The sequence below is a fragment of the Salvelinus sp. IW2-2015 genome, linkage group LG18 (genome assembly GCF_002910315.2).
Source record: "Salvelinus sp. IW2-2015 linkage group LG18, ASM291031v2, whole genome shotgun sequence".
NCBI lineage: Eukaryota > Metazoa > Chordata > Actinopteri > Salmoniformes > Salmonidae > Salvelinus > Salvelinus sp. IW2-2015.
Genome location: NC_036858.1, coordinates 29544635 through 29556894, shown reverse-complemented (window position 1 = coordinate 29556894; position 12260 = coordinate 29544635). Strand labels below are relative to the sequence as shown.

General features: G+C 44.7%; 1 protein-coding gene across 2 annotated transcripts in view; it reads left to right on the top strand.

The window, feature by feature from the left end:
• Positions 1 to 12260, top strand: part of LOC111977840 (inositol polyphosphate-5-phosphatase A) — a 197877-nt gene that overhangs the window by 134113 nt on the left and 51504 nt on the right. For both annotated transcript variants that reach the window (XM_024007560.2, XM_024007561.2), the window contains exon 9: positions 2777 to 2861. In XM_024007560.2, coding sequence (XP_023863328.1) covers positions 2777 to 2861 — 85 coding nt within the window. The remainder of the gene's footprint in view (positions 1 to 2776; positions 2862 to 12260) is intronic.

Sequence of the window (12260 nt, the reverse complement as noted above, 5' to 3'; positions counted from 1 at the left end):
GATGTACTATAGGCTAACGTGACTGGGATATTTAAGCTGCAGTGCAAGCATGTCTGTTGCCAAACCCACAAATTCTCTCTCGGCACATGACAGTCCGTTGCTAATGTAAACTGAAAAGTTTATGTACATATTATSTCAGTTGAAATCTCGTCGCGGTGCTTCTACTGCAACTCTCTTCAGTCTGAATAAGCCCTAAGCCATTTATGTGTGTGTGAGCTGTGAATGTGTCAGGAATGTGCTCCCTGTGCTTTGTGCGGCTCCGGTAGGGGGCCTGGGAGCAGAGTTAAGGACCATGTTATAAATTAGCGGCTGACCCTGTCTTTGTGTGGCACCAGGAAGGCCTGACTGATAGCCCCCCCCCCCCTCAGTGAGAACGGCCCCTGTRAAGAGCCTYTWTCAGRGGTGTCACCGTGCGATGAATTGGCCRGGGGGAAGCATGTTTATAGACTGTGTAAAGAAGTGCGTCTTTGTGTGGAAATATCGCTGACACTGTTACAGTTTGCTTGAATGAACTGTGATGACGCGACTAATGGGGCCCTCGCTGGGGGGCCTGCAGGGGGCCCTCAGGACCCCCCACCACAGCCCCATTCACACCCAGTCCGCTGTGGCTAATGTCAATTCTTAGGGACGCCATAAAGGCCAAGCAAAAGTCAACTTTCACACCAGCGGGTCACCACAAGTGCTTTAGGAAATGACAATGTAAACAGAGCGTTACCTTCTGACCTGCGGCTGATACCTTAGCCCTACAGACAGAACATCCAGGGCTACGGAATTAGACATGGCTATTAGAGGGATGAAGCTTGGAACAGGCTCGCCCCAGCACTGGACCCTGGGGAAACGCACACGCTCTCCGGGGAGAGTGGCATGGTCTGAATCGTCCCTTTGTTTTCTCTCTTGTCCCTTTCGCCTCTCCTCGCTCTCTCTCTGCTCTCTCCCTCCACACTCGCTCTCTCCTCTATTTTATTCCCCGTCCCCTCCTCTCTTCACTCTCATTCTCCCCTCTCTCTGTTCTCCCTATCTCTCCTCTATGCAAATGTACTCCATTCACTTTTTTGGAGTGAGCTCATTTCTTTTTTAAGAATAAAGCCACCTTAAAGCTGTCTGTCTACAAATGTTCATAATGTTTCATGTCGGCAAGTCTCCGTTGTACGAGTTACATGCTGAGCATACACATATAATATAATTATTTGAAAGGCAATACCATTATTTGAGTACTATTCTCATCCTAATCGTCACTATAACCTTTTACTTTTATTAGGCCTATATTTATTTTTACAGAGAACTTGGTCCATTTAACCCCGGGACACTGTGAGTCGTGGAATGTGTTGAAGTGGCCGTTCCATTGGCCACTTGCACATTTACATTGGAGTCATTTAGCAGGTGCTCTCATCCAGAGTGACTTACATCAGCAATTAGGGTTAAGTGCCTTGCTCAAGGACACATTGGCAGATTTTTCACCTAGTCTGCTCTGGGATTTGAACCAGCGACCTTTTCGGTTGCTGGCCCAACACTCTTAACCACTAGGCTACCTGCCGCTAGGCTACAGCAAGTGTGAACTGTCCTTGTATTTGAATAGAGTGCTCTTCCAGTCCCCATGGCTGGGGAAGGTCAGTGATGACATCACCCAGTCTGTGTGTTACCCCCATCCCTTCCCCCACCCCGAGCACCCATGACTGGTTGTCTGAGGTGCAGGTGTCCGCCAGTCTCCCCACAACAAGCAACCCCCTCCTCCTTAGAGAAACACTGGCTGGGCTGTGGTGATGCTTTACGACACAGGTCCAGGAATGGACCCACCACAGAGTGCCTTCTCTTTTTATGGCCTCATAAATATATTGTTATCAGGGGGCCGGGAGAGAGTCCGCCCTCCGCCCGGCGATTTATCCCCCCCCCCCCCCGATTAGCAAGGCACTAGCGTTCTGAATCATTAATTACGCAAGTAGGCTAGCAGCGCTAACTCTGTCGTCTTAATTTCTTATCTCTCCCCTGTAAGAGGGAGCCTCTTTTTAAGTCAATGATTAGGTATAGGAAGTTAATTATACGTCGCTTAGGTGCGTTTTAAATGCGCTCGGATGCCAGTGCTGCTGTAGATCTGGAAGCGTTCCATGAACCTRGTATCTGGACTCCATGAATCCTCCCTACCTCACACAGTTCTATATATTGGATTGGATTTGATACTGTGGGTTACAGGATTTCTCTCCGTGTTGCTGTTCAATGATCATGTCCCTATATTTATTTCACCTTTTATTCCATGGCTAGATGGTCAACGCATACTAGGTAGTATTCAAGTGTGGATATTGGGACAGAGTTCATGACTGCTTACATTCCATGCGAAGTATAGCAGCTTCCCGTAGAATGGAGATCATACTGTCCACACAGACTCAGTCTAATTTGCTCATACACTATTTTTTTAACAGCATGCTCAAGTCAGCTCAGTCACATTACTAGAACATCATTTGAAACTTTCACAGCTAATTTCACTTTATACTCGAGATGAACAATATCTGAAAGGCCCCGATTTTTACTCAAACCAATTCATGTTAACTGCTTTACAATTCTGTTTGGGATTTTGTCATGTTGAATATTATTCTCCACAGGGGTGAAACACTTCTGACCAATGTGTTTGTGCCACCAGGTGGTGCTGTGCACCTCATAAATGAAATGACATGCCCTAAGGCAACCAACCACCAAGGCCCACCTGAGAGGCCCATCAACAGTATAGGCCTACTCCACTTGAAGCAATTTACTGTTGATGACAAATTGTTTTCATGTTTTTCAGGATCACTGACCAGAGGTTTGAAAAGGTGCCATATTTTGTCTTCGGAGACTTCAACTTCAGGTTGGATACAAGGCAGGTTGTTGAGGTAAGCACTGATGCATGTATTGCAAGCATATCAGTTACAGAGTCTACAATTGTGTGTGTGTGCGTGCGTGCGTGCGTGCGTGCGTGCGTGCGTGGGGGGGTTCATGAACATAGTTTGCCAGGGTTTACGGGGGACACCAAACACCAGCCCCTCACAGTTATGGCTCATTATCACCCCTCTACTGTGGCTGGCCCAGCTGTGTTTGCCAACCAACCCTCCATGTGCATTGTTAGGTTCCCCTCTCTATCTCTTCCTCCCTCTCTCCCTCCCCTTCTCTTGGTGCAAATGAGGCTACATTGGAGAGTCAGTGTAGAGTAGTCATTCAGCAATCCTCATCAGGAGATTGGGGGGCTGTAGGATAACAAGCCATAAAGTTCCACACAGACCGTGGAGCTCCATGATAACAGAGACTAGACACTTGTGGGGCAAACGCTGCTCTCACCACACAATGGCCCCTCAAATCAGTGGCTCTGTTCAAGGTGTGGGCATTGTTCATTTGGGAGAAGCCCCACTCTCTCAAAAGGGAAGGGGAATAGGAGTGGGGAGGAGGGAGGTGGGCGGTTGTTGGAGAGGTTTTGCTCAAATGGTTCAGGAAAGACTTCATCCTGTGAGGTAAAGTGAGAATGGCCTTTTGAGTGGGGAATGTGGTTTAACCATCCAACCACTAGGGGAGGAATTAAATAGAATACTTTATTGAGTGCAGCAACCAACTAGTCCTGTGCCAATGGGACTGGGAGAGGTCATATTGTCATTGAATGAGGATGTGGTTTCAAACTGCTGAGTTGTGTGTGTGACCATATGATGTACTGTATCTATCACATTGATATATTGCATTTTCTAATTGTCCGGTGGTACATTGGATTCCAGAGAAGTAATTGGTGCACATTAGAGCTGCTGATCATGTGAGAATATTATAAGTTGCTTTGGAGATAATACAGTAAGCCAAGGTCCCAAGTCCACAGCAGCCACAGCCTGAGAGGGAGGAGGGAAGAGTAGATGCCTGAAGAATTATCAGAGAACACTGAGACTATTGAGAAAAAATTGTTGTGAATCAAAGTCACTCGACCCAACATCTAGTTTACCTCGATTGAGGAATAGGATGTGGTTAGCATGACTGTGGTCATGAAATACAGACAGCGGGCATTAGTTTRATATTACAGCTACCTCTGTGACATAGTCATTGTTTAAAAAATAAATAATGTAACCTTTATTTAACTAGGCAAGTCAGTTAAGAACAAATTCTTATTGACAATGACGGCCTACCCCAGACAAACCCGGACGACGCTGGTCCAATTGGGAGTCCCGTAGGGTGTCGCACAATCACGTCCGGATGTGATACAGCCTGGATTTGAACCAGGGACTGTAGTGACGCCTCTTGCACTGAGATGCAGTGCCTTAGACCGCTGCACCACTCGGGAGCCCATTGTGACCATAGGTCCACACAAAAAGTGACGTTTTCAACGAAAATCACAAAAGTGGGGTACCGAAGCAATCTTTCCCCATTTGAAAGGAGTTTAGCCAAGTCTAAATTCAAGCATCAACGACACACGCGGTTTACTTTTTTTATTGTAACTGTCCAAATGATGAATATTCATTACAATGAGCCGGTCCTCCTATAGTTCCTCCCACCAGCCTCCTCTGATTAATGCCATAAACCATGTTTCCATCTGACATTTGTATGCGAGGTAAAGTACGTTGGGTAAAAAAACAACAGTCCTGATGGAAACAGCTATTTTGTTGACAAAACAAAATACACTAGACAAGGTGGGATATTTTTGTGTCTTAAGTTAATTATGAGAGAAATGCCGCTGGACACCCTTTTATGCGCAAATATTGATATAATAATCATATCGAAGTAAACTTGGAGTCACAAGATGATATGTTGTGTGGTCCTCCCACTACGACTCGGGAAAGCATGCAGTTTATTAGGCYWCAGATGAAATAAGTTATGATGAACTTGCACGGTGATGAGCTTGATGCTCCTATAGAGGGTCTTATTCTGTTGACATGATTGATGCTTGGCTGCTGTTTGACAATAAAAAATAATCTTGCTCTTTTGTCCATAATAATGTAGACTATTCTCATCATGTAGACTATTCCCAAAATGTATCGGGCCTGCGTCCTCCGAAACATGACCCGGCAAACCGCACTTCTTAACACCTGCTCGCTTAACCCAGAAGCCAGCTGCACCAATGTGTCGGAGGAAACACAGTTCAACTAACGACCGAAGTCAGCCTGCAGACGCCCGACCCGCCACAAGGAGTCACTAGAGTGCGATGAGCCAAGTAAAGCCCCCCTCCGCCAAACCCTCCCCTAACCCGGACGACGCTTGGCCAATTGTGCGCCGCACTATGGGATCGAACCCCAGGCTGTAGTGACCCCGCAACACTGCGATGCAGTGCCTTAGACCGCTGCGCCACTCGGGAGGCCATAACARACCCTTAGTAGAGTTGAAAATGCAAAGGAAACCCATGGTAATTTAACTGTAAACGTTATTTTTATGTGCACTTTTTCATCCCGAACAGCATATTAATAGCACACCCCTGCACACCGAAATGTATATTTTTAACTAGTATGCAGCAGGTTGATAACGATTTCACCAAAGTATGTTGTATCAGACATTTCAAACAACATTCCCAGCTAATGAGAAAACAGTCATGGTRTTTAATTTAAGGGAATGAACAAGATTTAACAATGCAACCGTGAGGCTAATTTTAAGTGTTTAAAAAAATAAAAAAATAATTACATCTATACCCCAGTACGACCTACGTGACCGCAGTGAAAGGGAGGGGGGGGGGTCTAAAGTACAAAGAGTACCTCAGGAAGTCAGATCTGTGGTCCGTGAAGTCCCTTCTACCACCACTCTCTATTCACACACACACACACACTTTCTCTCTCTTCGCACACACTTACTCATAAGCCCCTCTACTTCCTTTTACTCCTTCCTAAGAGGTCCTCATACTCACCCTTTAACGGGACAACACCAAATGCTGATGACATCATCCAAGGGGCTCGGCTTGTTAAAGAGGCAGCATTCTACTCATATAAACCCGTCCAGTGCGGAGCTCACCGGTTTGATTTAATGGTGACCTGTACTATATGTGGTTGTGGAGGGCCGCTGTGATGTCACCAGTAAACAGATGAGTGTAGTCTCCATGTGGCTCTCTAACTCCCAGCCAGCGGCTATGTCAACCCTATAATGACAATTAATGTCAGCCGGACTATTAGTGCACATTGGGACTATGCTTTACTGTAGATTGGCCCTGGTGGATCGATCGGCCCTGCTTATCTGGAGATTGATTCAGATGTAGGCTCGCTCTCTCTAACACACACGCATGCACTCACATATACACTACCGATCAAAAGTTTTAGAAAACCTGCTCATTCAAGGGTTTTTCTTTATTTTGACTATTTTCTACATTGTAGAATAATAGTGAAGACRAAAAAACTATGAAATAACACATATGGAATCATGTAGTAACCAAAAAAGTGTTTAACAAATCAAAATATTGTTTATATTTGAGATTCTTCAAATAGCCACCCTTTACCTTGATGACAGTTTTGCACACTCTTGGCATTCTCTCAACCAGCTTCACCTGGAATGCTTTTCCAACGGTCYTGAAGGAGTTCCCACATACGCTGAACACTTGTTGGCTGCTTTTTCTTCACTCTGCGGTTCGACTCATCCCAAACCATCTCAATTTGGTTGAGGACCTGGCCTCCACAATCCCCCGACATCTGATGCAGCACTCCATCACTCTCCTTGGTAAAATAGCTCTTACACAGACTGGAGGTGTGTTGGGTCATTGTCCTGTTGAAAAACAAATGATGGTCCCACTGCGCTCAAACCAGATGGGATGGCTTATCGCTGCAAAATACTGTGGTAACCATGCTAGTGTGCCTTCAATTCTAAATAAATCACAGACAGTGTCACCAGCGAAGCACAATCACACCAACACACCTCCTCCTCCATGCTTTACGGTGGGTAATACACATACGGAGATCATCCGTTCACCCACACCGCGTCTCACAAAAATACGGCGGTTGGAACCCAAAWYWTTTTKKGGGGACTCATCAGACCAAATGACAAATTTCCACCGGTCTAATGTCCATTGCTCGTGTTTCTTGCCCCAAGCAARTCTCTTCTTCTTATTGGTGTCCTTTATTAGTCGKTTCTTTGCAACAATTCGACCATGAAGGCCTGATTCTCCTCTGAACAGTTGATGTTGTGTCTGTTACTTAAACTCTGTAAAGCATTTATTTGGGCTGCAATTTCTGATGCTGGTAACTCTAATGAACTTATCCTATGCAGCAGAGGTAACTCTGGGTCTTCCATTCCTGTAGCGGTCCTGAGAGCCAGTTTCATCATAGCGCGTGATGGTTTTTGCGACTGCACTTGAAGAAACTTTCAAATGTCTTTAAATTTTCAGCATTGACTGACCTTCATGTCTTAAAGAAATGACTGACTGTTGTTTCACTTTGCTTATTTGAGCTGTTCTTGCCATAATATGGACTTGGACTTTTACCAAATAGGGCTGTCTTCTGTATACCCCCTACCTTGTCACAACACAACTGATTGGCTCAAACGCATTAAGAAGGAAAGAAATTCCACAAATTAACTTTTAAGAAGGCACACCTTTTAAGTGAAATGCATTCCAGATGACTACCTCATGAAGCTGGTTGAGAGAATGCCAAGAGTGTGCAAAGCTGTCATCAAGGCAAAGGGTAGCTATTTGAAGAATCTCAAATATAAAGTTTACCTACTCAGTCAAGGGTTTTTCTTTAATTKTACTATTTTCTACATTGTAGAATAATAGTGAAGACAAACTATGAAATAAYACATATGGAATCATGTAGTAACCAAAAAAWGTGTTATTAAACAARTCAAAATATATTTTATATTTGAGATTCTTCAAAGTAGCCACCCAAGACCTACCTTCAAGTGCAGTCACAAAAACCATCAAGCGCTATGATTAAACCTGCTCTCATGAGGACCGACACAGGRAAGGAAGACCCAGAATTACCTCTGCTGCAGAGGATAAGTTCATTAGAGTTAACTGCACCTCAAATTGCAGCCCAAATAAATGCTTCACAGAGTTCAAGTAACAGACAYATCTCAACATCAACAGTTCAGAGKAGACTGWGTGAATCAGGCCTTCATGGTCSAATTTCTGCAAAGAATCCACTACTGAAGGACACCAATAAKAAKAAGAGACTTGCTTGGGCCAAGAAACACGAGCAATGGACATTAGACTGTCCTTGTGTCTGATGAGTCCAAATTTGATATTTTTGGTTCCAACCGCTGTGTCTTTGTGAGACGCAGATATGGTGAACGGATTTTCTCCGCATGTGTGGCTCCCACTGTGAAGTATGGAGGAGGAGGTGTGGGGGTGCTTTGCTGGTGACACTTTGTGATTTATTTAGAATTCAAGGCACACTTAACCAGTATGGCTACCACAGCATTCTGCAGCGATACGCCATCCCATCTGGTTTGCGCTTAGTGGGAGTATAATTTGTTTTTCAACAGGACAATGACCCAATACACCTCCAGGCTGTGTAAGTGCTATTTCACCAAGAAGGAGAGTGATGGAGTGCTGCATCAGATGACCTGGCTTCCACAATCACCCAACCTCAACCCAATTGATATGGTTTGGGATGAGTTGGACCGCAGAGGAAAGAAAAAGCAGCCAACAAGTGCTATATATATATATGTTTTTTTTCACCTTTATTTAAACAGGTAGGCAAGTTGAGAACAAGTTCTCATTTACAATTGCGACCTGGCCAAGATAAAGCAAAGCAGTTTGACACACAACAACACAGAGTTATACATGGAGTAAAAACAAACATACAGTCAATAATACAGTAGAAAAGTAAGTCTATATACAATGTGAGCAAATGAGGTGAGATAAGGGAGGTAAAGGCAAAAAAAGGCCATGGTGGCGAAGTAAATACAATATAGCAAGTAAAACACTGGAATGGTAGATTTGCAGTGGAAGAATGTGCAAAGTAGAAATAGAAATAATGGGGTGYAAAGGAGCTAAATAAATAAATACAGTAGGGGAACAAAGGAGCTAAATAAATAAATACAGTAGGGGAAGAGGTAGTTGTTTGGGCTAAATTATAGATGGGCTATGTACAGGTGCAGTAATCTGTGARCTGCTCTGACAGCTGGTGCTTAAAGCTAGTGAGGGAGATAAGTGTTTCCAGTTTCAGAGATTTTTGTAGATCGTTCCAGTCATTGGCAGCAGAGAACTGGAAGGAGAGGCGGCCAAAGGAGGAATTGGTTTTGGGGGTGACCAGAGAGAAATACCTGCTGGAGCGCGTGCTACAGGTGGGTGCTGCTATGGTGACCAGCGAGCTGAGATAAGGGGGGACTTTACCTAACAGGGTCTTGTAGATGACCTGGAGCCATTGGTTTGGCGACGAGTATGAAGCGAGGGCCAGCCAACTAGAGCGTACAGGTCGCAGTGGTGGGTAGTATATGGGCTTTGGTGACAAAACGGATGGCACTGTGATAGACTGCATCCAATTTATTGAGTAGTGTATTGGAGGCTATTTTGTAAATGACATCGCCGAAGTCAAGGATCGATAGGATGGTCAATTTTACGAGGGGTATGTTTGGCAGCATAGTGAAGGATGCTTTGTTGCGAAATAGGAAGCCAATTCTAGGTTTAACTTTGGATTGGAGGTGTTTTATGTGAGTCTGGAAGGAGAGTTTACAGTCTAACCAGACATCTAGGTATTTGTAGTTGTCCACATATTCTAAGTCAGAACCGTCCAGAGTAGTGATGCTGGACGGGCGGGCAGGTGCAGGCAGCGATAGGTTGAATAGCATGCATTTAGTTTTACTTGTATTTAAGAGCAGTTGGGGGCCACGGAAGGAGAGTTGTATGGCATTGAAGCTCGTCTGAGGGTTGTTAACAGTGTCCAAAGAAGGGCCAGAAGTATACAGAATGGTGTCGTCTGCGTAGAGGTGGATCAGAGACTCACCAGCAGCAAGAGCGACATCATTGATGTATACAGAGAAGAGAGTCGGCCAAGAATTGAACCCTGTGGCACCCCCATAGAGACTGCCAAAGGCCCGGACAACAGGCCCTCCGATTTGACACTTTGAATTCTATCAGAGAAGTAGTTGGTGAACCAGGCGAGGCAATCATTTGAGAAACCAAGGCTATTCGAGTCTGCCGATGAGGATGTTTATTTATTTTTTATTTATTTTACTTCACCTTTATTTTAACCAGGTAGGCTAGTTGAGAACAAGTTCTCATTTGCAACTGCGACCTGGCCAAGATAAAGCATAGCAATTTGCTACATACAACAACACAGAGGAGAGTTGTATGAACAGAGTCGAAAGCCTTGGCCAGGTCAATGAATACGGCTGCACAGTATTTTTTTCTTATCGATGGCGGTTAAGATATTTTTTAGGACCTTAAGCGTGGCTGAGGTGCACCCATGACCAGCTCTGAAACCAGATTGCATAGCGGAGAAGTGCGGTGGGATTCGAAATGGTCGGTAATCTGTTTGTTGACTTGGCTTTCGAAGATCTTAGAAAGGCAGGGTAGGATAGATATAGGTCTGTAGCAGTTTGAGTCAAGAGTGTCCCCCCCCCCTTTGAAGAGGGGGATGACCGCAGCTGCTTTCCAATCTTTGGGAATCTCAGACGACACGAATGAGAGGTTGAACAGGTTAGTAATAGGGGTTGCAACAATTTTGGCAGATAGTTTTAGAAAGAAAGAGTCCAGATTGTCTAGCCGGCTGATTTATAGGGGTCCAGATTTTGCAGCTCTTTCAGAACATCAGCTGACTGGATTTGGGAGAAGGAGAAATGGGGATGTGAGTTTCATCAAGGCAAAGGGTGGCTACTTTGAAGAATCTAAAATATAAAATACAGTGGGGAGAACAAGTATTTGATACACTGCCGATTTTGCAGGTTTTCCTACTTACAAAGCATGTAGAGGTCTGTAATTTTTTATCATAGGTACACTTCAACTGTGAGAGACGGAATCTAAAACAAAAATCCAGAAAATCACATTGTATGATTTTTAAGTAATTAATTTGCATTTTATTGCATGACAATTAGTATTTGATCACCTACCAACCAGTAAGATTTCCGRCTCTCACAGACCTGTTAGTTTTTCTTTAAGAAGCCCTCCTGTTCKCCACTCATTACCTGTATTAACTGCACCTGTTTGAACTTGTTACCTGTATAAATRACACCTGTCCACACACTCAATCAAACAGACTCCAACCTCTCCACAATGGCCAAGACCAGAGGGCTGTGTAAGGACATCAGGGATAAAATTGTAGACCTGCACAAGGCTGGGATGGGCTACAGGACAATAGGCAAGCAGCTTGGTGAGAAGGCAACAACTGTTGGCGCAATTATTAGAAAATGGAAGAAGTTCAAGATGACGGTCAATCAACCTCGGTCTGGGGCTCCATGCAAGATCTCACCTCGTGGGGCATCTATGATCATGAGGAAGGTGAGGGATCAGCCCAGAACTTCAACTGTGAGAGACGGAATCTAAAACAAAAATCAAGAAAATCACATTGTATGATTTTTAAGTAATTAATTTGCATTTTATTGCATGACATAAGTATTTGATACATCAGAAAAGCAGAACTTAATATTTGGTACAGAAACCTTTGTTTGCAATTACAGAGATCATACGTTTCCTGTAGTTCTTGACCAGGTTTGCCACCACTGTAGCAGGGATTTTGGCCCACTCCTCCATACAGACCTTCTCCAGATCCTTCAGGTTTCGGGGCTGTCGCTGGGCAATACGGACTTTCAGCTCCCTCCAAAGATTTTCTATTGGGTTCAGGTCTGGAGACAGGCTAGGCCACTCCAGGACCTTGAGATGCTTCTTACGGAGCCACTCCTTAGTTGCTGGCTGTGTGTTTCGGGTCGTTGTCATGCTGGAAGACCCAGCCACGACCATCCAATTGCTCTTACTGAGGAAGGAGGTTGTGTGGCCAAGATCTCGCGATACATGGCCCATCCATCCCCTCAATACGGTGCAGTCGTCCTGTCCCTTTGCAGAAAAGATCCCCAAGAATGATGTTTCCACCTCCATGCTTCACGGTTGGGATTGGTGTTTGGGGTTGTACTCATTTCTTCTTTCCTCAAACACGGCGAGTTGGAGTTTACACCAAAAAGCTCTATTTTTGTCTCATCAGACCACATGACCTTCTCCCATTCCTCCTCTGGATCATCCAGATGGTCATTGGCAAACTTCAGATGGGCCTGGACATGCGCTGGCTTGAGCAGGGGAAATTGCGTGCGCTGCAGGATTTTAATCCATGACGGCGTAGTGTGTTACTAATGGTTTTCTTTGAGACTGTGGTCCCAGCTCTTCAGGTCATTGACCAGGTCTGCGTGTAGTTCTGGGCTGATCA